General features: G+C 36.0%; 1 protein-coding gene across 3 annotated transcripts; it reads left to right on the top strand.

The window, feature by feature from the left end:
- Positions 1-297: 297 nt before the first annotated feature.
- LOC149085198 (uncharacterized) lies at positions 298-27,551 on the top strand. Of its 3 annotated transcripts, none has more exons than XM_089233057.1 (6): positions 298-513; positions 8,314-8,385; positions 17,245-17,427; positions 19,509-19,646; positions 19,914-20,107; positions 24,730-27,551. In XM_089233057.1, exons 1-6 carry the CDS (start codon positions 376-378, stop codon positions 24,956-24,958), a joined length of 954 nt encoding a protein of 317 aa, XP_089089183.1. In that variant the 5' UTR covers positions 298-375; the 3' UTR covers positions 24,959-27,551. The 3 variants fall into 3 exon arrangements, with proteins under 3 accessions (XP_089089183.1, XP_089089184.1, XP_089089185.1); XM_089233058.1 differs by lacking the exon at positions 298-513 and adding an exon at positions 1,062-1,273; XM_089233059.1 differs by lacking the exons at positions 298-513; positions 8,314-8,385 and adding an exon at positions 1,062-1,273.

The following is a 27,551-nucleotide window of genomic DNA, read 5'->3' on the forward strand; positions in this document are numbered from 1 at the left end:
TGTTTCAAGTTTTATCGATGGTTGTAAATAGTTGATCTGAAAACAATGCGGCTCTTGGGCCGAGTTTTGTAGACAGAATCTCTGTCAAAAAACTGCTGTTACAACAAATGATGCTCGAACGCACCGAAGCGTACGATTGCATTCTCATTCATTTCTAACTAAAGGAATTTGTTGGGGCGAAATAGTATCCATAGCGACCAACGTGCCCAGTGAATTAATCTTCGACGATCAACTATCCCTTACTCTTAACAGATACGAAGTGATCTTCTGGTCACCAGGGAGGCAGTAGAGCTCGTGGCCTACTTCCACGAGCTCGCTGACCGGAGGCACTTATTCCAGTGGGAACAGAATCCCTTGAGACTCATCAGCTACTGAATGAAACTGTATCAAATCCCGCTAGAACCGGCCTATCCAATGGCTTTTCAAGCCGTTTCTGAAGCGCACTGTGCGTCACCAATCACCCCAAAATGGCAAGACTTTCATGTTGCCAGCAACAAGTACAGGGAAAACCAGGTACGTAAAAAAAATATATATATATATATATATATATAAATTATCTGGTGCATTGACAGTAAGTATGTTCCGATTTTTGCGCATTCTACTCTTTTCTCCGATCGAAACCGTTCGTTTCAGAGCTTTGAGACCCACGTGGCGATGCAGAAGAGCAGCATTCCGTAAGTTCGACCGTTTCAGTGAGGGTCATTTGAACACACGTTGGATAATTCGTCGTTAATTTGAATATTGCCATCATTATTTCGTGAATCTCGGGATAATCCAAAGTCGATGCTATAAGATGGTTCACTGACGACGTTTGGTCTAGCCTAAAATATATATTACACGGTACAAAATTGACTAGATGTTCATCAGCTCATTAAAAATTTATATGTTCCCAAGAGCACGGCAAAGATTTGTACACACACAGACACAGTGTCATTGAAGTGCCATATTGGTTTGTGTTTTGATTTGATAAAGTTTCCTAAATTCGATGAATTTATCGATTCGATTCAACGATCGATCTATTGTAATTTCTGTGCTCTGTTGATTGAATATCTACGCCGCTGCGATGATGAGAGATAGTCTTGCTTGCGAGGCTAACTGATGGGCCACGCTGTTAATTAGATCCGTCGCTTATACAGGAAGACAACTGATTGCTTTATCCGTTCAACACGTCCCTGCCACGATGACAATACCATTGCTATCCTTGACCAATGTGTCAAGGGAAAGCATTCATTTGAACGATAGCAACGGTGGATTTGATTGGCTACCATCAAAGGTAGGTTCTAGTTATCGATGTCATAACCTCTAATGCTATTGTTCGTAATTTCTGTTTCTATTATGGAAAGCGTGGGATATTAGGACGGGAAAATTTTCAAAAACTTTCCTAATTTTCTTCTCTGTGTATGCATTAATAACAGTCATTTTTATTATTCGAAGCCTGAAAATATGCTTGACATATAAACATATATATCATATATTAATATTTTCCCACGCGGAAACTTTCAATTGCATATGATGTAAACTTGATTCGCAAATTTCCGGAGACCAACAATATTTTTACCCTCTCTCAATTCTTTTCATGAGATGCATATGTGGAATTTCGCAGAGAATGATACATTTTCTTTATTTTGGAATTGAGGAGAATTTTTGAAGTAAATTTCAGTTTTTTTTATAAGCATTTTATATGAATACAATAGCTGTAAATTTGAAGTGGTGATATAATCAGAAAATTCGAAAATATATGTAAAAAACATAATTTAGATTTGCAAAAAACCCATAAAAAATATGTTTATGTGAAGTTTTTAAATTTTAAATATTTAAATTTATGTTTTAAAATAAAAATAAAAATTTGAAAAATTTTATATTATTAAAAATCATTTACAATGTTTTTTTGACACATCAATTTAATACAGAAGAAAATTTCGAAACTTTGAATAAGGAAAGTAAAATTCAGTGACACAAAAAAATTCGTATATTAAAAAAAAGTAGTTGAAATTTCCAGAAAAAAAAAATATGTAAATTGATCTCATTTTAAAAATTTTAGAAAAAAAATATTTCCTCATTTTACAAAGAATTTTTATTTTTCATTATCTCAGGCAACAGGTATCATAATACTCCATTCGGATTGATAATAAACGATATCTGCAATGCTGTCTTGCTATCAATAAAGATTCGTGATTCATCACAAGAAGATAAGAAATATCATCTCTTAAATTTTTCTCATAAATTCATTAAAAAGTATAAAAATTAATATTTTTCGACGTTATACATGCTCTCGAAATATCATTAAGATAATGGTTGCTGAGATGTTCAGTTTAACTATACCTCACCCAAATTTCTTTTGCAAACCTAATTTCCCGTGGTAGCTCATTTTCAGTATTTTTATTCTTGAGGTATCATTTTGCATATTATTAAATACTTTTCTAAAATATCTTATAAATCATGATCGCTTTTGTTATTCTAATTCATTATCAATTTACTAATTAGAATTATTCGATCTTAGTATCCACTGAAATTAAAAATTCTGAAAATAACACGTTCTAACATCATTAAATACGACGAAACATGGTGATGAAATTGCACTTTCCTGTGATATTTGTGACGTTCCGTTGGGTAATTAAGATTTTGAGCAATATCGATCTGTTGTCCTATGAGGCAAGAATCAATGTTTATGGAAAGAGTTCTAAATTTGGACCGGATATTCGCAACGGAAGGTCTCTTGCGAATGACATCTAGAAGCACTATTTTCGTCAAATTTCGACAGTAGTTGACTGAGAGATGCAAGCTCGCAGCCTTGAAACTATCGATCTAGACACTGCCGGATGATAAACACGTACAGACAAATATAATTAAAGTCATTGGGTGATATTTGGTCTATGTATTTCTTGCATTCGTAAATTAACAATTCCTTGTGATTCTGAAATAATAAAACATTTGTTTATTCCGTTTTTCCTATTTAAGAAAATTTATTATACATATTTTATTTTATTATAATTTCTCTCGATGTTCCGACTTGAAGAAAAATGTCTGATGTGTGCCAGACGCACTTTGAAAAATTGATTTAGAGGTTTAAAGACGAATGAGAGATATTACATATTATTACACTTGAATATAATGTAATAAATTTTCTTTAAAAGGTCACTTGTTCCTTTTTCCCAATTTTTCTTTAAAGGCTTCTCTTATAAGAGCATTTACAAACAAATTTAACTTATATTTGCGAAAATGCTATTTTGATATGGTGTGTGAATAGAAAATGTTAAGTATAAGATAAAAGCTTAATGAGATTCCGGAATTTATTTTGAAATAATTATTTACTTTTTGAGAAACGGGGCAAAATTATTGTCCCATCGAGGTGGATTACTTTGCAATTTCTAAATCAGTGCAATTTTTATGTGACAGTTCTAGTTCAACACAGCTCATACGGAGCAGCATCGAACAGGGAAGCTTATGGGAGTCTTTAGACCCGGTACGCCCAGAAAAAATGCATCTACCTCAGTCAGTCAGTCCGTTCTAGGAAGCACTATTTATTGTACCTAATTTCATTCATGAATAATTTTATTTTTTAAAAACTGAGAAGAAAATTTCTCCATTGATCAAACTACAAGAAAAAATATTTTGAAAATAATTACCTTTTATTTGATTTTTTCAATGGGTAAATAATGTTTTTCTGTGTATAAAAAAAGAACGTGTTGTGTATGTTGATTTTGGTGACCACTTCCAAAACTTCAGTGATTCAACCATTCCTCTTATGAATGCACCACTATCGTAAATAGATAATGACACCTGAATACAGACTATTCTCGCTTTCAATTAGCAAAAGCGCTCCTATTTGTTTGTTAATAGATTTGATTTATGACACTCTTGAGAGCTAAAATGCCCAACGTCCTCTTTCTTTTCCGTTTAATTATTGAAAACATATCTGCTTAAAGCAGTGGTTCTCAAAACTCTTGTTACCTACTACTCCTTTTCCCGATTCATGGTTTATCTGCGGCTCTTCAGAATAATTTGGTAGATATTTTGACTTGTAAAAGACCCACTTCAAAGCATAAATAAGCACACAAAGCAATATCTCCTTCTCGTCACGATGCCCCTAGGAGCCGTGACGCACACTTTAAGGAACACTAGTTTAAAGAATTCCCAGGTTTCGTCATCAGATGAATTTATTTATGGTATTCCACTCAAAAAATGTACTTTTCTTTCTTCTATGGAACTTTTACCCAGCCTATAGGTTTGATTAAATAGTATTTGTTGCAAAATCATTGATGGTCATTATAATATGCCGCGCATTTTTTCTAAGAAGTTCTTCTGTTGGATAACGTACCATTTCTGTTGTTTCTAGATATTTGACAGGTTGTTATGGGTAATCGCCCGTATCGGCGGGATTCTGTTTTTCACTTATAGTCCCGAACCCTAGCTAACAGCAATAGTTACTTGCATTTAAAAAATAATTAAATAACTCTCCAAAAAAAAATTGAGCTATACTTTGCGCGATTTTGCAAGCGGTGCAACGTATCTCCAATTTTTTTTTAAATAATCATTTCCATGCTTATTTGCGAATGAAAATAAACGCACAAGTTATATGAAGGGTTTTTTATTAGAGATAAACTCTTAGCATTAAGTTCTGTATCGAAATATTATGCGCTCACAAGAGACGGGCTCAAGTATTTTTCGGCCCTCCGAAACCATTTTTCCCGATCCTTCAAATTAAAAGTATTTTTCTCAATGTAATCAAAATATTTTGTTTAATGTAATCAAAATATTTTGTTTAATGTAATCAAAGTATTTTGTTTAATGTAATCAAAGTATTTTGTTTAATGTAATCAAAGTATTTTTATCAATGTAATTAATGTATTTTTAATCCGTTTTGGGGCTCCTAAAATTTAGCTGCCCGGTACGGCTGTACCTTCGCACCTGTCTAAGTCCGGCCGGAGCTAATAACATTTCTCGCGTTGCAATTGGTCTATTTGGTTTTATTGAGAACTTTTTGAAAGCGAATTTTTTTCACATTTACGTAAAACGACGTCTTCCCCGAATAGCTGCTAATCACTTGCTAAAAATAAAATAGTCGAGAAAACGCTCCTTAAAAGGGATACTGTAATGTTATTTATGAAAGTGAAAGAGTTGATTAGGCTTATACAAGTTTCCTCAAAGTAGAGCTGAAACTGTTATTTTGGGGCAGAATAACCCCCACAGAAAAAAAGCGGCTAAATCTACAGCATAGGTTCCTATGATTTGCATTATCAGGGAGGGAGGGGGGGGGGCGATGGAAAAAAATTCTGAGCAGGTGAGCGATGAGACAAATTAGTTTGGAAGATTGCATAAAATGAATGTCTTGTCTAGTTTAGTGTAAAATTTAAACATTTTTAATTTTTATAATAAATTTTTAAAACCTTTTTAAATTTAAAGAGGAACATCATAATTTTTTTTTTTGAATTTTCTCTGGAGCGATTCATCCAACCATTAAATAGACAATATTTTCTATGATGAGGGTTTTAAGTCAGGAATACACAACACATATATATATTCGAGTAGAAATATAACCAAATTGAGTGAATTACAAGCAATTTGCAAGTTCAAATATCAAACCAATATCAGCGCCAAAGGTAGCTGGAATATATAGTGTGATAAAATATATATGTATAGCGTGCGTTATGTTTACATGTGCAATGTTTAATGTACGACCAATTATAACTATAGTATCGTCGTCGTCCCCCTCATGCCAGAAGCACAAAATGTGCAATGTCCTTGGGAAAAAAAAGAACGTAGGAAATGTTTGAATGTTTACCTATGTTACTCTATGGAAGTTATTTTCTTAAAATGTTTTGTAACGTGTCTCAATAGGGATGCACATTCGCATTTCAGGCGAAGCTTTGATACCAAAATAAGGTAGCCAACCAACTGATAAAAAAAGGGGGAAATTTGCACATTCGTGCTTCTGGCATGCGGGGGACGGTATCTAAATAATAGTCGCATAATACGTAGTTAAGTTAAAAATCAATATTTTAAATGACATTTATTAATAATACTTATGACTAGAGAGCCCGGAAGTTCAGGCAGAATGACACACACATAAATGCCTTTTTTGCCTATTTTCAAACTTTTTTGGTAAAAATGCCTTTTGTGTATAGCGGACCGATGATTGTCTCAAGAGGTCATGAATTGACGTCATGGCTCACACAGGGGAGGGTAAGAGCAGACAGGACTCTGGGACCCATGTTGTTTTGATTTTATTTTTTGCGCCATAAATGCACTGCAGAGAACCATGGCTATTTATTAAACATACATATTTAGTATTCGATTCAATTGACCAGAGTCGCTCCCAGGGGTGTACGACAGATACGGCCACACAGGGCAACACGCTTGAAGGTGTCCCGTATACGTGGTAATATTTCGTAAAAATAGAGCAAGATATCCATGCTCCAACTATAGAAATGATAATGATTATTCCAATTAATACAACAAATAAACGAGAATTATTCGCAACTCAAGGGAACCCCACAGATCATTTTCTCTACGGGCTCCGCGTCTGGTAATGGTGGCCCTGGAATTGGCCTAGTTCTGAGGGTCTACTAACATTTTATTTTGGGATTGAAATCAATTTAACTTGGATAATATAATGCAGTTATTATAAACTATAATTAAAACAATAGACGGATTAAGTGCAACCAATTTTTTTCAGTTAGTTTTTAGGCCCTTATATATATATATATATATATATATATACACACTGAAGAGCCAAAAAAACTGGTTCACCTGCCTAATATCGTGTAGGACCCCCGCGAGCCCGCAGAAGTGCCGCAACACCACGTGGCATGGACTCGACTAATGTCTGAAGTAGTGCTGGAGGTAATTGACACCATGAATCCTGCAGGGCTGTCCATAAATCCGTAGGAGTAAGAGGGGGTGGAGATCTCTTCTGAACAGCACGTTGCAAGGCATCCCAGATATGTTCAATAATGTTCATGTCTGGGGATTTTGGTGGCCAGCGGGAGTGTCTAAAGTCAGAAGAGTGTTCTTGGAGCCACTTTGTAGCAATTCTGGACGTGTGGGGTGTCGCATTGTCCTGCTGAAATTGTCCAAGTCCGTCGGAATGCACAATGGACATGAATGGGTGCAGGTGATCAGACAGGATGCTTACGTACCTGTCACCTGTCAGAGTCGTATCTAGACGTATCAGGGGTCCCATATCACGCCAACTGCACACGCCCCATACCATCACAGAACCTCCACCAGCTTGAACAGTCCCCTGTTGACATGTAGGGTCCATGGATTCATGAGGTTGTCTCCATACCCGTACACGTCCATCAGCTCGAAGCGATTGGAACCGAGACTCGTCAGACCAGGCAACGTGTTTCCAGTCCTCAATAGTCCAATGTGGGTGTTGTCGGGCCCAGGCGAGGCGTAAAGCTTTGTGTCGTGCAGTCATCAAGGGTACACGAGTGAGCCTTCGGCTCCGAAAGCCCATATCGATGATGTTTCGTTGAATGGTTCGCACGCTGACACTTGTTGATGGCCCAGCATTGAAATCTGCAGGAAGGGTTGCACGTCTGTCACGTTTAATGATTCTCGTCAGTCCCGTTCTTGCATGATCTTTTTCCGGCCGCAGCGATGTCGTAGATTTATTTTTTTACCGGATTCCCGATATTCACGGTAAACTTGTGAAATGGTCGTACGTGAAAATCCAAATTTCATCGCTACCTCGGAGATGCTATGTCCCATCTCTCGTGCGCCGACTATAACACCACGTTCAAACTCACTTAAATCTCGATAACCTGCCATTGTAGCAGCAGTAACCGATCTAACAACTATGCCAGACACTTGTTGTGTTATATAGGCGTTGCTGACCGCAGCGCCGTACTCTGATTGGTTCCATATCTTTTTATTTGCATACGCATGCCTGTACCAGTTTTTTTGGCTCTTAAGTTTATATATATATATATATATATACGCCTTGGTTTTTAGTTATTTTTTCTTCCTTTCAAAAATTATAAGTGCTTTTTTTAGTGCCTATTTTAGGCGTTTTTAGTGCTTTTTGCCTGCCTATTTTGACAATTTTTCGTGCCTAATCTTCTGGGCTCTACTTATGACAAGTAGTATTCGGTGTCTGTCAAACTGCATCAAAAAATGGAACTGAATCCTAAAAATCCCGTTATGAGATATTCAACTATGCTTCTTTATGCTACAGAGCTATGTAATTTTGAAGATATTATAATGAATTCCGAATAAATTCTGTAAGTTGTCAAATATAACTACAAAAGAAACAATAACTAAGTAATGAAGTAATAACCTTTAATGGTATTCTTCTTATATTCTCAGCCCGTCTCCAACATGCGAGACGCACCTTCAATGGTCCAGAAATTACTGGAAGAAGAAAGAGAAGCCGTCAAGGTAAATCAGGTTCCTAATCAATTATCATGATCCCTCAATATTCTTAAATTGTTTGGTCATTTTCATCGCACAACCATCCTTGATTCACACGAGGGCTAATTAGGCCCGCGCATCCACAGTTTAAAACCAATTCATTCTTCTCACAAAAACTTTCTCAAAACAGTCTGCTAACCACTTGGCCTTTGGTCCAATTTTTTGGGTGACCTTCGCTCCATATCAAGCACCAATAAAGCACATGCATGTAATTATAGATCACTAGTACCATCAGTTTGAAACGAAATTCATATGCTTTTACTAGGAAAATGAGATCGTGAATAAATAATCACATGAAGAGTGAATGGGTGCGGTTTGGGTTCATCATTCTTCGGTTGGACGCGCAAAGATGCTTAAGTTAGTGAAAATTGGGCCAAAAGAAAAATAATACAAAAAATCCAAGAACCCTCGTAACTTGCCAACACATTCTAGTCTTCGGTTCATTCCACCGTAAAAGCAGTTCTTTTTTACAAATGGGAGGGAGTAAGTACTAACAATTTCAATTAGATGACATAGTCACCGAGCTCGATGTTTGACAAACGGAATACCCCATTCAATTTGCTAATGGAAAGTTCATCGTTGAGAAATAGGTCAACAGCAGCAATTGTCTCTCCCGCAATCGAAGCCAACGATGGGAAGAACGTGCTCAAAAGCTTGCGCGTATAAGGCACGTGCTTGTTGAGTAATACTTCCTGGCGCGACCACATATATATACATACATACATATAATAATTATACCCATGACCAAGCAGAGAGCTTCTGCGAAATCTTGTCACTTTAACACGTCGAATTTCTTATGCGCTCGATTTTTATAAACGAATCAAAGCAATTCCACGGAAGCATCAGATTTCACTCATCGTATAACAATATTATACAACTATAATACAGTCAAACCTCATTAGAGGGTCACCAAGACAACGCATCACTCCACTTACCGGATCACTTTTTTAGAATACAAATTGTCCTTCACGGCGTTCTATTTATTAAATTCTTGATAATGCGTCTCCTCACTCCCATTAAGCGGTCACTTTTGTGTATAAGTTCGCCTTAAATTATTTTCATAAGAATTGATAATCTCAATATTATGGATGGATTTTCCTGCCGTTCGACAAAACATGCTTTCCATCTGAAAGGCTGATGGATTTTCAGCCGGGGTCTGTCTCTACGACAGAAAGAAGCTCAGCGACACACAGACCTTACATTTTTATGTTCATGCATTCCCCATTAAGTGAAATTGGCGGTCGCCGATAATTTAAAATCTTTTTTCGCTGCTATACAATTAAACATATTATTATTATTTTTTCAATTTTAATCTTATTAATATGAGGCCCCAATATGCGCTTAGGGCCTCCACACAGGCAGGGCCATCGCTATTCTTGTTAGAATGGAGAACGCACGCGTTAAGAGGGCCCAACAAGTGTTGCCAATTCCACCCCCAAAGTTGACCTCTTAATTTTTTTTTCCACATCAAAAGAATTTTCTCGGCACGTATTCTTTCTTTTTTGAATTTTGCACATTTTTTCTAAATTTTGAAGACCTGCCACTTTTTATCTCGAAAATAGCAAATTAGGAAATCATGTGTTGTCATGAAAAAGATTTCATTGTTTATCGACAATTTGTTGGTAGATATTGCAGTCCTGTAGCCTATAATGCTTTGAGAAATGATTACAAAAGCTTATTAATTCAAAATCATTGCATCAAGTTTTCAAACTCTTTTTATTTCTTAGTAAACGTGGATAATTATTTCAATTGTATTTTTAATTAATAACTACTGGTCGAATAAATAATTCATTTTTATTCCTTTCAATACATTTTGATTTAGCCTAAACCATTTATTATTATTATTATTATTGGGGGGGGGGTTAGTTTTTAGAAAAAAAACTATAAAACGTCTACTGCAGTCAAAATGACCCTATCTTGGGCATTCGCGAAATTCCACGATCTTGTAATGGAAGGAAAAATTATGGTAAATAAGTATAATATAAAAATTAATGTAATATTAACTTAAACTAATAAATACCCGAGACTAAAATCATTTGAGTGACGACAAGTTGGTTTGATGTGCACGAGTACATTAATGGAAGATACGAAATAGAGATCATGGCTTACTCCGTTTATGGTGTGACTTTCCGGTGGCTTTAAATTTGCTCAATAATATTTTTTGAATATTTACGTTTAATTTCTTTGAGATATTCAGGACGTGTTGATTTATGTGTAGGTACAAATTAAGATCTTAGTAAATATGATTCTCCAAATTATTTATCGAACATGTTTTCCTGACATGTGATGGGCTTTTCGGGATCGGGATACTGGGAATTTTTGGCCCGCAGTATGGTTCACCATACACACTTTATCTTTGAACCATTGGCTATAGAAACTATATGAAAATATTCAAATAACGTGACCATTTTAGATGTATAATTTATTTTACTAGTGGCCGTATATTTACCGAGATAAAAAATTTAATATTTTGCATGGCATTCCTTGTTCTTCAATTTCCAATTAAAATGTTGTTGTCACTTCTGAGTGCAACGAAAAAAAATCCACGTTTCTAAATAGAGTATTAACCAAGAATACATTTGAATATTCAAAAATCGATGAAAATGAGGGCAAGAACAGTATGTATTAAGTTAAACTTGAGAAATAATTGCTAGAAAATTCGAAAGATTTTTTTAAAAGTGCAGTTTTTACTTTTCCTAAATTCTGTAATTCCACCATAACTTCCAATGAGCAATATCTCGGCGAATATTGATTGCACTTGAAAACGTGAAATTTATTCTTTACGCTCAGTAGAAACAGGGTAACAAATTTTCAATCGGAATTTAGAGGACAGGTGAAGCCATATACAAATACAAATGCAAGGCCACAACAGGCAAAATGCCCAATGAGGTGACTGAAAAAGGATGCTCATATAAAATATTGATGTCAAAAGACTAAAATACAGCAACCCAAAATAAGAGCAATTATCACGAACAAACTAATACGCCCTAAAATACGACCAGTAGTTAAGATAAAATAACACTGACCATAAAAAATTATGGTTGTCTTATCTAAGTACGGATAGCTTCTCGATTCATCCCATTGCAAACATCGAATTTCTTTTTAAATATGTCGATTGTGGTAGAATTCACGACTTACGGGGTTAGGCTATTCCATTTATTCATTACCCTGTTAGAGAGAAAAATTCCCTGCGTCACCATAACCTGATGATTACTTTACCAATCGATATTAGTGTCCCCTTATTGAAACACTCGATGGACGGTGTATTAATAACTCATGTGGTCCATCCTATCCATTCCGTTAAAAATTTACAAGCAAAATTACAATTTTTACCTCGGTACACATACGACTTTTAGTAAAATAAATAACATATCTAGATGTGGGCATATTATTTAAATACTTCCTCTAATTGAAAGTATGTTTCTACCACCAACTTTTCAAAAGATAAAGGGTGTATAAGGATTTGACTATGCACCCTGTATATTACACATAACAAAGCAGAAATTAGAATGATAGCATAACAAGTTGAGATATAACAAACATTCCACGAAGTCTCATTTATAATGTAGCGGAGAGGATAAAAAATTTGGAAATCCATGACTTGTCAGCTTGTTTAGAGTGCCTTTTTTTAAAATAGCCCACTAGTTGTAATTTCATATACTTGTTCCAAATTAAAATAGAAACAATACACAGATTCTTAGATAAATTACAGATACTCTAGAGATAATTTACTTTATTAAGGATTTAAAAATCCTTGATTGTTACTAAATTATTATTAATTATCAGCTATGTTAGTCTACCTCCATCAACTCAAAATTTTTCAATCGATAAGTTTCCGATTAAAATTATTAAAAAAAGTAACAAGGTGAAAATCTCAAGGTGAAATTAACGACAATACATTGCCATGGAATACAAATCTGAAGGGGCTTCTTGTAGGGCACTTCATAGTAACTACTCAGCACAAACAATCTTTAATAGACTGCGCAGCAGAACAAGTGTACGAGAAATTCAGTCCTGGGAATTTTTGTTCAGTCATTTACGGGAAATTCCCACACGAGGAAGAATAGTTGAAAAACATAAGATGTATGTTTTAAGTAAAAATTGGGACATATCCTCAAGGTTAAAGAAAACAAAATTATTTTTGGTTTCAAGTAAAAATACAGTATAAGACTTCTGTTTCTAATGGTTTGCTATTCCTATTCATACCAGATATTGATATTTTATGAAAAATATTTCGGAAATATTCTCTCAACTAAAATCACAAAATATACAGAAAATATAAGTTTGTACCGAAAGATTTCTTGGAAAAAATCAAGAAGAAAAATAAGTATTTTATTCTTTATACTTCTTTGGATTCGAATAGATTTGTGTTTACGATCAATTTCAGGTAACATCGGAAAATACAATTCTTTGCAAAAAAAAAAAAAACATCACAGAAGAACTATTATTCCAGAGGACTTGCCGGTTTCTTTGACCATCTCAAGAATTCCAGAAAAAAAAATCTATTTCATTGTTCATTCTTTTGTGCGTATGCGACTCCTGTTTTCTTTAAAATACAATGCAGTATACTATATTGATAGGAATATCTATAGATTTTCAGCTGCGGGTATCGTATCGGAATAGACTTAGTGCATTCCCAACGTGTGGTAGTCCACTATTAAACCATACATGCACCTCATATATAGGGTGACCATACGTCCTGTATTTTCCGGGACGGTCCCGGTTTTCTTTCTGGCTGTCCCAATTTTTTGGCAAAAGTGTCCCAGTTTTTCCCGTTTTTTACATGACACCTACTTAGATTTTTATTCTTCATTGAAGTCAAAGATTGAAATTATTTTTCAACTCATAAATTATATTATGATAATTACAACTATAAATAAGAACATTAATCTCCCACATTTGTCTTGTTGAACGTTTTATTTTGTGGAATTCATTTTAATCCACTGCAATTTGCAGTAACGCTTCGTTTCCCGCCATTGCGATGTTTCCGTAATTTCAGCAATATTGCAACTTTGTGCACTTTTGGCGTCATTCTTGGCGATGTCCCGTATTTTTCGTATTTGGAATCCCAATTTCCCGTATTTCTCTCGTGGAAATATGGTCAGCCATCTCATATACATTCTTCTGAGAAATTTCTAGTGGTGTAATAGACCTATGGTCTTGAATCGCCGGTCTACGGACCGGTACTGGTTAGCGAAACATTTTTCCGAATTCATGTAGACGCTACTTAATTTAACACATGATAAATAAAATGCCACTTCTATATCGGCTTTCATTTGCCTAAGCCTGTCTCAGTAGGTCTGAAAATTATTTAATCCATTTCGGCCGGTCCGTGAAATTGCTCAAGTACTTTACCTGTCCGCATCATAATAATTATTTTACATTTATAGCACAGTCACTCACCGCCATTCTGAATAATAGATGACAACACGTACAAAACTCCTACGATAGACACGCGCACCTACAACTAGGGTTACCAGATGTCCTCCTTTTTTATGTCATTTTAAGCGTCCTTCTACGGGAAATTTACCCTTTTGTACTCCTTTTCAGGTTTCCGTAATTATTTTTTCTTTTTTTTCTATGAACATATACTTTACTCGGAAATATATATCTCTTCATTGACATGAGTGTGCTTGTGTGTTTATTTTTTTCCACTCTTGTTTACACGCTTTAACTAATCACCCTCGATATTCCAAGAATACAAGAACTCAAGTTGCAAGCAGGGCAGCAGATACTATTCTAACCATGGCTCACATATTGTCCCAGGTTAATACGGAAAATACGGTTCGAAAAAAAAAAACTGCAACATTCATTTTAAGAATAAAATTGTTTGCTCACCAACATCTAATGTTAAGCACTGAAGGCAGAGGAAGGGGTGGGGGTGTTACTTCTTTCATTCAGAAACAAAAACAGGGTGCAAACTGCACTCACTGCAGATGACTAGTGGCGCCATCTGTTGTGAAAATTAGGAAAGTGGAGTTAAAAGGGTGCGCGTGCAGGCGTCCTCCTTTCTCAGTTTTCGAATCCGATAAGTTCTCAATAAAATATCCCCCGACCCAACTCATCTCAATTTTTTTTGGGGAATAAGAACGATAATGAATTAATTACCTTAATGTCATTGAATCAAACATGTGAGTAGGCAAAAATTTTCCTGTGTGAAGGTGTTAATATAGTGGCATCTCCATGAAATAACAATTTGAAGAAATAAAAAAGTAATTTAAAATGATTGCAAAAACAATTTGCGTCTTTCTCCATTATAGCGAAAAACATTCATTCCCTGAGATTTGGATAAAAATTCGCCGACTGATTGAATTCTTGATTTTCACCATTTTCTTTCACATGGTATACATGAAATAATTTTCTGAGCTTTTCGAAACACAATATATGGCAAAAATTATGAATAATGGATATTTCGGCGAGTTTTTATCCAAATGCCAAAGTGTGAATTTCTTTAAGTATAGTAAAAAAAAGTGAGATGCAAATTTTAATAATTGACATTTTTTTTTAATTTGGAGTAAAAAATTATTTTTTTATACATTTTTCTCCAGGAAACTAAGTACAATATCGAACGAAAAGATATCTATGCCGCCATCTGGGGGCTAATTTAGTTGCAAGCTGTTGCTGAGTTGGGAGGCTGTCTATTGCGCAGTCCCGTTCAGCCCAAAGGAACCCAGGGTCCTTAGGAAAGAAAATGCCTGTGCTCTCTAGCTTAATAGTAGAACACGCGCCCGAACGGTGGGTGGTTTGATTCCCCACAGAGGAATATGGATTTTTCTTTCCAATTACCTTCGCTTGATATATCGTTGCTGATTAATCATTTTAATTATAGAATCAACCTTAAAATTTCCTGTTCTTTTGGATGCTCTTTATGAACACCGCATATATTTTTCATTGATGATTCTACTCGTGTGACAATAATAAATCACACAAATACAAAGGCCACAACATGCAAATTGCCCAACGAGGTGGCTGAAAAATGATGCCCATAAAAAATATGGATGTCGAATATAACCAAAATACCCAATATAAAAGCATTTATCACCAAAATAATTTAATATATATAATACACTGCCCATAAAAAAAGATTATGATTGCCTTAATCTAAGTATGGATATCTTCCCGATTTATCCCACTACGTCTATCGCACTTTTTTTTAAACATTAGTTTAAAATGAAGTACGTTGTTATAGTTGCACTTATATGAAGGGTGGATACTATCGGCCACCCAATAATTATACACGTGGTTCCTTATGAAAAACTTATATAGAGCAGTGGTTCTCAACCTTTGGAATCCCGCGGCCCGGTTGATTTCTTTTATGTGAGTGGAAGGCCTCGGTCATACGCACGCCTAATGGGGTATAAATGGGTAAAAATGAATCAGTCAGCTATTCACGGCCCGGTTTGACTGATGTCAGGGCCCGGCGGTTGAGAAACGCTGGTGTAGAGTGATGTAATAATCTTGTTATTGAGTGTTACCTTCTCTCCCGCTGTATTGAGAAATTCATCATCAGATTTGTAAATAGTAGCTTGACGAAGGTGACGGGTGGGAACAATAAAATAATAACGATTCACTCAGAAAATTTAAATAAAACTAATTATTTTAAGAATTGATACATTAAAAATAATTAGCAATTTCGAATGTTTTCTATTGATTATTCATCGAGTCAAATTTCCATACCGAATTTCACAGGTTGCAATGAAGATTTTTCATTCCTTTGATAATGCAATTGATTTTTATCGAGTAGAAATTTTGTCTTTTATGCATCCGTTCTGTCTTGATAAATTTACTTGACCTTTTTACAAGAACGATTTTGACGGCTTTGAAATTTATTCCAGCCTTCATGATTCGAGCAGAACTTGATAATTTTTTTCAGATAAAGTTTCATTCGCGGACGTATTTATAAGGTGGTGGTTACCCCGGGTACCTCATAGCAGAGACCGACTTAAGGCTTTCGCCGTCCTAGTCACTACTCATTTTGCTGCCCCTTTGAGATGTGCTCTGATATTTCTTACATAAAAATTTTTCTTACGTAAAAATTTTAAACTGTATTTGTTTAATCAGGCAGATGAATTGACTTAATCGTGACAAGTTGCAATTATGAGTGATTTCATTAAACAAGCATATTCTGTTAATCAAGTTAATTGTGTAGGGGGATTGCAGTCAAAAGCTGTGGTGCAACATGTAAAACATCTATATTGGAACTGGAAAAAAACAATCTCAAAATTGTTAGGGATAATTTATTCATTTAAACGAGACAATTCAAATAAACATAGGCGTTGTGCAACTTTGATCAAAGCAAAAATATTTTTAAGTTTTACAACCGCGAAAAAATTTGAAAATTACAAGGGGAAAAAATACAGGAATTTACACACATCTTTAGCTTTCTAGATTTCTGTTAGGGTTAATAGAATTTTTATCAGCTTCAAAAACGCCAAGTTATGAGTTTGGCGTGCGTTCGGTGAATTTGGCAGGATTAGAAAGTGACGTAATCAATTTTTAAAGCGTTACAATTTCTCAATTATTGGTCAAATCAAAAAACTCTGAAAACACTTTTCCATATTAGTTTTTCAGAAGGAATCACGCATGGCCTCCCCAAGGGCGGGGCTGGCAGGGCTCTAGCCATTTGACCCGGGACAATTCTCATCTTTTTTGCTTTTTCACGCTATAAATTATGTATACAATTATGGTCCTGCTAAAGGATGTGGGCCATGGAATCACGTACGTAATTATTGGGGAGTCGGTAGTATCCACCCTGTACAATATATAACGAATGATATAATTGATTAAATGGCATAATATACACTATGAATTTTATTGTGAATACAGTCAGCCTTGCAAGCCGTCGATCAGCATTTGCAGCTGAAAAAGCAAGAAGTACAAGAAGTTCAGAAAAAATTCCTAAAAGATGAACCAATCAAAGACCCTGTAAGAGCCGCCCTGCAGATGGATCTTCGTGCCAATCGACATCGTTTAGCAGCTTACACGCCATTTTATAACTCACCAGCGAAGGTAAGTTTTTTTTAATACAAATATTATTAATTAAAATATCATCCAATTCACTCACTTGTAGTAAATTACGTTCAGTACAGTATAATCAGAAAAATTCAAGTGTTTCTTAATTAGTCAGTTACTTTCTTTTTCATTCTATACCAGAGGCCATCGACTCAGGGCCATATGGGTTCTCCTTATGGCCCTTAGATCAGGGCCGTAGACTGAAATTTCTTTCAGGGGGGGGCGCAAATGATGTTTCAGGGGGTACCAAAATGATCGAACAATAGACTTATGTCATTCCATAAAGATCAGCCATTTATAACACTTCGGGGGGGGGGCAGATCCCCTAGTCTCCTCCCCTCTCGATACGGCCTTGCCTTAGATATTCGAAGAGGGTAATAAGACAAGGTGATAAAGGGCCCACAGAGGACTTTGAAGGAAAATATTGTGAGCAGATAAATTACTTTGTTTAAGTGAAATATGATAAAATAGATGGGCGAAAAAGTGTCTTATTCTGAAAGTACTGATACTGTTATGAATATAAGTGGAAAGTGTCTCGCAGGTCTCCAGAAATTTGAAGTGGGGGGTTGGTTAAAAATAATGTGGGGGGGGGGAGTATTGGATTCTGAAAAAAATATTACTTTTATCGAAATAATAAGAAGGAAGTCTCCGAAACGTTTGGTTCCAAATATAGTAAGAAAAAATACTATTAGTAGGACTTCATTTTAGAGTCTGCTAGGACTACACTTTAGATTTTTCGAGCTGATCTCCCAGTCTTACTTTTGTGAAAAGCCTTCTACAAAAAATAGAAATCAGAACTGCTTTGATCATAAATAAAATTAATCAAATTGGTTAGAAATTTATATTCGTCATGATTCGGCAAGTCAGTAGATTTATACATACATATATTCATTCCCCCTTTTCTTCGGTAAAATTTCGTCGCTATTCTCACCACTAAATTACAGTAATATAATGAGCAATTTAATGCTCAGTTTTTGTTGTTGCAATATGCGGAATGTCGACTTTTATCTTTATCCACTAGCTAAATCGTAAACTTAAAGGTAATCGTAGTCTTTTAAATGTAACTTTCAATCACAAAAAGTGTTTCAAATGTTATCACTCATCATATCCGAAGTCGTTCAAGTCAAAACAATATATATTGCCGAAAAAATTACGAAATTTATATTTTTGTACAATCTTTGGGTCCTATAAAATTCATGCATCGACGTGTGAGAGAAACTAAAAAAATCATTCTTTTACAACCAGATCTGACCAAGTTATAACTAATTCAAGGAGGAAGAAAATAATTTTGAATAACTTCGTTTATACATCAACAGCACCTTAAAACTTTCCCATGCTATGTCATTGAATGTAATTTAAATAAAATTATATTGGTTGCGAAAAATTTTATATCTTCAATCTTGGCTGGAATAAAGCATTTCCAGATGAGAAATATGCCTAAAAATAATAAAATTCAATGACTCGGTGAGTTTGGAAGTAAAAAAGTGTGTGTGTGTGTGTGTGTGTGTGTGTGTGTGTGTGTGTGTGTGTGTGTGTGTGTGTGTGTGTGTGTGTGTGTGTGTGTGTGTGTGTGTGTGTGTGTGTGTGTGTGTGTGCGTGCGTGTGTGTGTTCTTTTTTACATATCATTGCATGAAAATATTTTGCCAAATATAAGATCCCGAGGGACATATAAAAATGTAAATAATATATTTTCAGCAGCAATTTCGGTTTTTCGGTATACGGTAGAAGAAGAAAAAACACGACACTTGTATAGAGGTTGTTTTTCCCAAGAATACAAAACATCAACAATAAAATGTCGTACTACAGCAGGAATTGCGAAAAATCTTCAGGAGACTAATCGGAAGACAGCGTGATTAATGACTGATATACACCGGGTGAAATAGGGTTACCCTTGAGAGAGATCAGGATGAGATATTACTTAATGCTCTCATGGTAGAGAGAATTCTTCGAGGAAAGTTGTCAATGAGATTAATTATTCGTGATGAATTGTTCGTGACCTACACGGTGCTCATTCGACAACATACAACAAAAATTTTAACGATTAGAAATCTAACGCTTTTGCCTTCTCATTTTTCAGCAATCAAAGCCCGTTTTCCTCGAAGCCATCTACGAAGAAGATCATGATTCGAATCCTCTTCAATCTTTGGGGAATAGAACTGAAAAGAAGATCGACAGAATGCGGCACAGTGCCGTTCCTCGTCAAGCTACTGCTAAGGTATTTTGTGCGTAATTTGTATCTAACCATTATCTACATATTACTTGAGAAATTTTCATCTATACCAATAATTTTGTCTGGGATGCCCATATACAGAAGGTAAGGCTGATATTCTATTCTAAAGCAGTAGAGTATAGACCTGGAATTTGACATAAGTTTGTACGTAATGCACTGTATATACTCGTATATATATGTATTTCGTATATGAACCACCCAACTGTTAAATCAGTTTTAAACAATAATTTTTTTTTTAATTTCATTTCTCAGTCAAGGTGCTCTATAAGTCAGAAAGTGACGTCTGCGAGACCCCGAATGAGGTCAGAAATTTCTGTTCTGCCTCCTATAGAAACCACGTGGAGTAACGTCGGACCGTCTGATGGATGCTACACTGGGCCCTTGAATTACAGATGGCAACGTGTGGCAGACAATTACATAGACAGTGACCTCCGACTTCGCAGCAGGTATTAATCTATGAACTCTCATTACTAGATTATGAAATCTGCATATTCGGAGATTATCGCAACTAAGACTCATGACTATCGTATTTTCATAGATTTCGTTCTTTTGTCATCAGAGAAGCGTTATATTTGAACCACACTGCAATCGAGTAGCCATTTGCTAATGAATTACTCGCACTTTTGGCCAACAAGCAGACAGTCCACAGCATCTGGAACCTTCACGTGTGCTTAAGAGGGTTCTGAACTGAAAAATACTTAATTTGTATGGTATTACACAATACCCCCCAAAATCACTCCAGAAAAACGACAAAAAAAAACAATCTGAAATCATTTCACCATGATATTAACGATGGTCCCGAAAGCTTAATTTGCTTCATTAGATTTCAGTAGACTGCTCTGAGCTCCAAGGTTCCATCAAACGTCTTTGCTGGACAGGGCCGAATTAAGATGCTTGAATTCCTTAAGCACTTAAGTAATTTTGGAGTGCCCCCCCCCCCCCCCATTTTATGTCATTGACTACAGTTCAGCTATTTTTTACGTTTCCAGAGCTAACAATTTTTACTTTCAGTCTTTTTTCACGTTTAGTTTATTTGGGGAGAATTGGCAATATCGGATATTGCCAATTCTCCTCAGAGTAGCCACATACGCGGCGATTTCCCATCTATTTATTCATTGAATCTATCAATTGGGAAAAAAAAAACATTCGAATGTTAAATGAAATTTTATGTCTCAGAAGTAGGCAGTATATGATGTGTATATTTCTAAGCATACAGTCTTCACTTATTTGGAAGTCATCCCATCCCCCACGCTTTTTCAAGTTTTGCGGTCTTTGACGATATCTTCCAAACCAATGCTACGTAACACATCTGCTTCTACTTTTAGTAGAGATGAAGCATCAAGACTCTCTATTATTCTGAAAAATCAAGACAATTGCATCTGGTTACAATTTTCGAGAGTAGCCTAAGTACGCAAATTAGAAGGCAGGTATTTTTAGCTAGATGGGGGTTTCGGAAATATCGCTTTGCCCGGGGGCCCATCAAAAGCGTACGCAGGATTGACCTTTCAAGGGGCACAAGGAATCTTTTCCAGAGATATTTTGAGTTATTAACCTTCAAAAAAGCATTTTAAATTAACAAATTTGGCAACTTAAAAAAGTATGTTCTTTCGATATACGCTTTAATTTCTTTTTACAAAAACATTTTTAATTTTTTGATCGTCATTTGGAGGATACGGGACCCCTACCTGCATAAGCCACTGGAGCCTATGATACTGTCAAGAATGCCCCATGCTTACTTTATGGAAATTTCGTGGCATCTCATTCCAAAAACTCGGAATTAACGTGAACTCTAGTTAGCAATATAGTTTCTTTAAAATTTGAGATTTCAATATTGCTACAGTGAAAATAGCATATGCGTCTCATCTTGCGTGAAAGAGGAATTTCACAAGATACTTTCATTTCTAATATTATCTTTAAGAATTTTTCACCGTATGGTTGATATTGTTGAAAAAATTGTACATTAAAAAATGTACACAAAAATTATAATTTGATAGCTTTTATTGGCGCCTCTTTTCTTCTCATGTCCTAAGCAGGTGCTTAATTTGATTAACGGTTAATCCGGCTCTGCTGCTGGAGTATTTCTTTTTCAACCACCTCGTTGGAAAATTTTCTTGTTGTGACCTTCGAGATAAGAGATCATTCAAGTATTACGTAAGCAGATTTTCAGCCATTTTTGACTCCCTTCCCCCCCCCTGTCAGCAAAACACTGACCCCCCCCCTCACCCCCCCGTCAGCAAAAGTTCGTCAGCAGCTTAGAATATTTCATATCTTTAAAAAGGGGTGGTTGATGACGTAAGCAACCTTCAAACCCCCCTCCCCATTGGTCAGCAAAAGTCAGCAAATCCGAAACCCCCTCCCCCCCCCCGATGCTGACGTAATACTTGAATGACCCTAAGTACAGCCACAAAGGGTGCTGAGTATTATATATATTAACACAAATTTTAATTCTCAACTCCGTCAGAATGCAAGTGTAGGAATAAAGACAATATACTTAAATCCGTTAAGACCTGGAAGTTGGGCAATCGATGTGTATCATGAAATATTGGCTGATGCAGATGCGAATTGCTTGAAAATCTTCAACTTCGACTTGAAAAGCCCTACACAAGGCCATGAATGTTGACCAATAATGCGAAATAGAATTTCCTCATCCCAGAATTGTAGGATAGTGTTTGAATGTATTTGGTTTCACCACAGGCCGATTACGACAGATTTTTAAAAATCATCAGATTTCCCACTTTGGCGATTCGACTTCACCATTTCGATCGTCAGATTCACCAGCTATGGACTACGTGCCCTGAGATTACATGAAAGAGAGAGTTTTTGCAAACAGTTTACGAATGGACAAATTAAAGATTCACCATGAGCGGAGATAGACGAAGTTCTGGGGTGAGGGGGAGACACGATGATTATCATGTCAAAATGTGCTGCATACACATATAATATCAGGCCAACCACACATAGTGTTGGAGGAGGGGACATTTCCTCCATGTGACCCTCGTATCTCCAACCATAAGACTGACATCGGCAACAAAATACGTATTATGTCACGGCATATGTTGTGATACGTCATGTAATCCTTCCCTCATCAAACAGTACATACATCAAAGAAGAAAATAGTATTCAGAGGAAGTTATACACAAAAGGGCAATGATGTTGGTATGGTTCATGTTATATATTATATCAATTCCTTATATGCGTCCACTTTCATTCTAGAGCCATATAAAGTGATCACATCCATTCACCATGCCTTTCCGTTTGATTTCAAATCGACAGATATAATAATATACGCACCCTGTACAAATGTGAAGGGATTTTCAAGCAATCTGTGTCAGTACCTACTGACAACAGACTTGACCACCGATAGATAGTGCCTTTACTTCCAACCCATCTCACTAATGGCAGTAAATTGCAATATAGCGATATGGCCAGAGTTGGCGTTTGGTGAAGTCGTACCTACTGACAATTTACAGAATACATGTACGAATTGCCCAAATTTTTGCTAACCATTTGAAAGACAGACATTTTTTTCAAAACCCACGGAAAACCATGTAAACATATGAAACACCATTCCCACAGCCCTTCAAAGAGTTTGGATGTAGTGTATAGTGATTGCGCAATCGAATTCCAAAAAGATTCATACAATACGCCACCACCCTATATAGGCTGCCCCAAATTGTTTGAGCAACAGATATCTCCGCAGCCATTAACTTTAGGAATATACTTTCAGTTACAAAAAGTTTCCAAATGATGTGCAGTTACTTAAAATCTCAAAATTTGTTTAAAGTGTATTCATGAAAAATAAAGAAATTAACTTTTTATACAGTGTCTTAAAAGTTCTAATTTTTCAAATGTAGATCTCGCTCTGAACAATCATTCGCAAAAATTTAATATTTTCAAATGAAATATTTATCACGGCACTGTATTAAATACATAAAATTACAATGCTTTATACAAATACAAATATAAGGCCACAACCAACAGGCAAAATGCCCAACAAAGTGGCTGAGTAAAAGATGCCCATAACAAATATGAATATACATACATATATTTCTAAAATACGATATTATAAAATATTGTACAATGCCCATAAAATATATTTATGGTTGTCATATTCTAGGTATGGATAGCTTCTCAATCGACTCCAACTTTACCTATAGACCAAGTTATCGTTGTGTTGGCAAGTTTTCATAGGCTCAAAACTTTCCATTTTTAGGGAATGTACACAAATAGAATGAACTCAACCATTTCATTTTTTTTATTCACAATAAATATCAATTACATTTTTTTGACAATTACAGAATTTTTACAACTTTGAATTTAATTTACGTTTCGCAATTTATGGACCACACACTCAATCATTGGCGACAAATTCTGAAAACGTCAGAGTCAAACATCGCCGTTAATATTGCATTTTAAATATGCAATTTTTTGCAAATGACTTCTTAGAACCACAATTATATTTCGCCATGGCCCCCACAAGGACGGGGATGACAGGGCTCTCCAGCCATAGGGCCCGGAACAATTACCATCATTTTTGTTTTTCACGCTATAAATTCACTATGGAAGGGTCCGTGAAAAGTCTGATTTGGGCCCACCCAAGATCCCAGCCTAGGGGACCTTGCTTCAGGATGTGGTGGTCATGGGTGGAAGTTTTAGCACACAGGGTCAACACAAAAAGTTCATTTTTCTATTTCTTTACGTATACGGCTCCTTGGGAAATTTAAGACATTTTGAGTTACCGCGTGTCTTTTTTAAAACTTTTTTTAATTGAAAGTTTCTCTAAAGTCCCAAAGTCAACGGCTGCAGAGACAGTGCCGTCTTAACGCATGGGCCCACCCGGGCACGGCCCGGGGGCCTCAGGAGAAGAGGGGCCTCACAAAAATGAGAATTAGTTCAAATTTTGGAGAATTTGCCTGGTAGGGCCTGAGAAAAATCACTTGGCCCGGGGGCCCATGATTCTCTTAAGACGGCCCTGTGCAGAGATATCTGCTGTGCAAACACATTATGCAGCAGGGGACGACCTGTATAACATCTCATCTCATATAGTCAATTTCTGTCCTTTTTATAGGAGAAAGTGTCGTGGTACTGCTTACGAGACAAGACTACGTCTAGGATACACAGACGAAGACGATACGGAAGACGAGCTCATGACTTCGAACTGTTCATCAGCTATGATCGTTGACCGCGAGATGCGGATTCCCAGGAAGCGACAGATTCATTTCGGGCCACCACACAGCACTTCCTACAGTCGCTGGATGAGTCAGTTTAGTGGAATCGGCGGAAACAGCCAGTACTGAATGAATATGATGATAACTCTCGTGAATGTGAAACCACCCGTTTCTCTTCTCTCCCTCTCTCATATTCACTTGTTTAGATCACCAGCTGTGATCTCAGTCTCTTTCTCCCTCTCTTTTTTTTAAGCCTATCTATTTATTAATACTCTACTAGCTGGTCGACGACGCCATTGCCATTGTGAGGATGAGGTTCGTTGACTTTTTTTTTGTCATTTCCGGAACGTGACTGAAAAAAATGAAGAATCACCGAAGGAAACAAAAACAGAAATATTTGAGAAGAGACTGGACTATATAATATACATAATACGAGTTAACTTAAATGTTTTATATTATACATACTATACATAATAGAAAACGTCATCCCCTGTTTTGATGATAACAATAGTTTTTCACGGTGCATTCTATTCAATAGGGTGGAGCATCCCTGACTATCCATCCTTTTCAATTCATAATAAAGTCACGAGAAAGATCTCTCTTATATACAAACGTCATCCATTCCATAAGTTTGAATTATCTAACTGTTCAGTATATCAATTGTTATCATCAAAACATTGTGATACCCATTTGAATGTAAAAAAAATTTAAAATATTAAAAACTTTTGTGAATCTCATTTGCATATACGTATTACTTTCACGTTTGTTGTATATACTAATTAATACACCGCTGTTCTTTAAAAAACAGAACACCTAGAATATAGCTACAACTTTTAATTTTTTTCAGAATATGTGAAGTAGGCAATACAAAACAATTGATTACCATTTCGGCCTCATTGAACGAGTTCATAAATTCTGAAGCTATGCGAAAGAGAACTAGAAATGTAGCCATATGCACACAAATTAGCTTTGATTTTATTATAAGCTGGATAGAAATTACAGTTTTTGCTCAACAGCAAGTAAGAATGCATCTTTGTCATGTACGACAACTCTATGATCACATCAGTGACTTCGTCATGAATGAACGCCAAACCTTTGACAACAGATTTATCCCGTTGCCGAGATCTCTTCCAGTGACTTCGACAGAGGATTCATCATGAATCGTAACTGAACTTAATTCTTCTTTCCGTGATAGTGTCCAGGAATTGGGAAAATTTTTCGAAATGGCTGGAAGTGTCAGGAGAGACAATGTTGAAAGAGAGGATCGTCATCTCACCAGAATGTCCTTGGTTGACTACGTTTCTTCACGACTTTACCATATGCTTCATTACCGACAATACTGTATTGACGTAACAATGGCTAACTGTACAACATTCAGCAATGCCATCTGATACAGTACGAGGTGTACAACATAAGCAATCCAGTCGTTTGAATGTTCTGGATGTTATATTCGGCACTTCAGAAACGTAGTTCCAGACTGCGAGTTGCACCGAATATCGTGCATATCAGAGTAAGTTTCACGGCATCGTTGTCTCAGATTAATCGCGCTTTTTTTGTTAAGGCGAAAATTATGGTCTTATAGCTATTGTCTACGAGAGGATTGTGTTCGAGCGCTCGAGTTTCCGACACGCCAACAGAAAGCTTACTTATACGGGGTACTATTGAATTCAACAGCAGATTACCTTTCGCAATAGGTGAAACAATGACGAGTGTTTGATACGTCAACGACATTCTACTATCAGTCCCACTTTTGTTCTTGCAACTTCTCTCTCCAGTATGATTTTCCAATAGGACGTTCTAAGTCTTTACACTACTACTATTTAAACGCATACCAACTTCGGCCATAGCGCTATATATCAATTTATTACCAATCGAGTTAAGTCAGGAAAGACCTAGACGCCATCTATCGGTGGTCGCCTCAGGTTCGGTAGGGAAAGAACTTGCAATCTACGTTCTTCTCGGTATCGAACCCGCTGACCTGACGATGGCCTCGGTAAACCACTGATGCAGTGGACCCCTCAGGAGCGATTCTCTATGCTGTAGCAACACCAAAATCTTTTTCACTGCTAACTACATTCCACTTCTTCCTTACCCACAGAGATTACTTTTTTTTAAAAGCATCTAAAACGTGAGATATGGGGGAATTAAGAGCGATTCGTTATGACTATCCTCATCAAATTTTGATGAACTTTAGACGCTTGATGATGAAGCTTGGATGTTTCCCCCACAAAATATCATTGAAGCTTTTGTTCAGTTCAACCTTAAGGCATAACAAGAAAAAAAAGTCAAAGTGGTAGCAGAAAATAACCGCACTCAAATTTTTGTATCATTGTGAAATAATCATCGTTAGTTTTGTATTGCCTATTTCATACATACTTAGAAAACAAAAGTTGTAGATACGTTACCATGTACTGTTTTTTAGGCACAGCCGTGTACATTTACAGACATAGCTGTGGTCTAAACAAGACATTGTGCTGTTTTTTATTCTGTACATATTCTATACAACCAAAAAAATTACATTCTTTGTACAGTGAGATTATATCAGCCCTTGGTTATCACTTGGAATAAATCAAGTGAAGCGCAAGTCCTGAGAAATACATCTCGAAATTTTATATTTAAAAAAAAAAAACATTAAAAAAATCACTTTCCCATTTTTTTTTCTCCGCATCACAAAAAAGTGGAATAAGTGATAACAAAATAATAAAATTTTGTTTTTGATTAA

The sequence above is a fragment of the Pholcus phalangioides genome, unplaced genomic scaffold (assembly GCF_987345545.1).
Source record: "Pholcus phalangioides strain wild (caught in Gottingen) unplaced genomic scaffold, Ppha-v1.0 ptg000007l_1, whole genome shotgun sequence".
Taxonomy (NCBI): Eukaryota; Metazoa; Arthropoda; class Arachnida; order Araneae; family Pholcidae; genus Pholcus; species Pholcus phalangioides.

Excerpts from the sequence above, each read along its gene's own strand:
- LOC149085198 (XM_089233057.1), top strand. The coding sequence starts at position 376 with ATGAAACTGTATCAAATCCCGCTAGAACCGGCCTATCCAATGGCTTTT. Across the intron at positions 19,647-19,913 it reads CTCGTCAAGCTACTGCTAAG|TCAAGGTGCTCTATAAGTCA; the intron begins GTATTTTGTGCG and ends TTCATTTCTCAG. Across the intron at positions 20,108-24,729 it reads GACCTCCGACTTCGCAGCAG|GAGAAAGTGTCGTGGTACTG; the intron begins GTATTAATCTAT and ends TCCTTTTTATAG.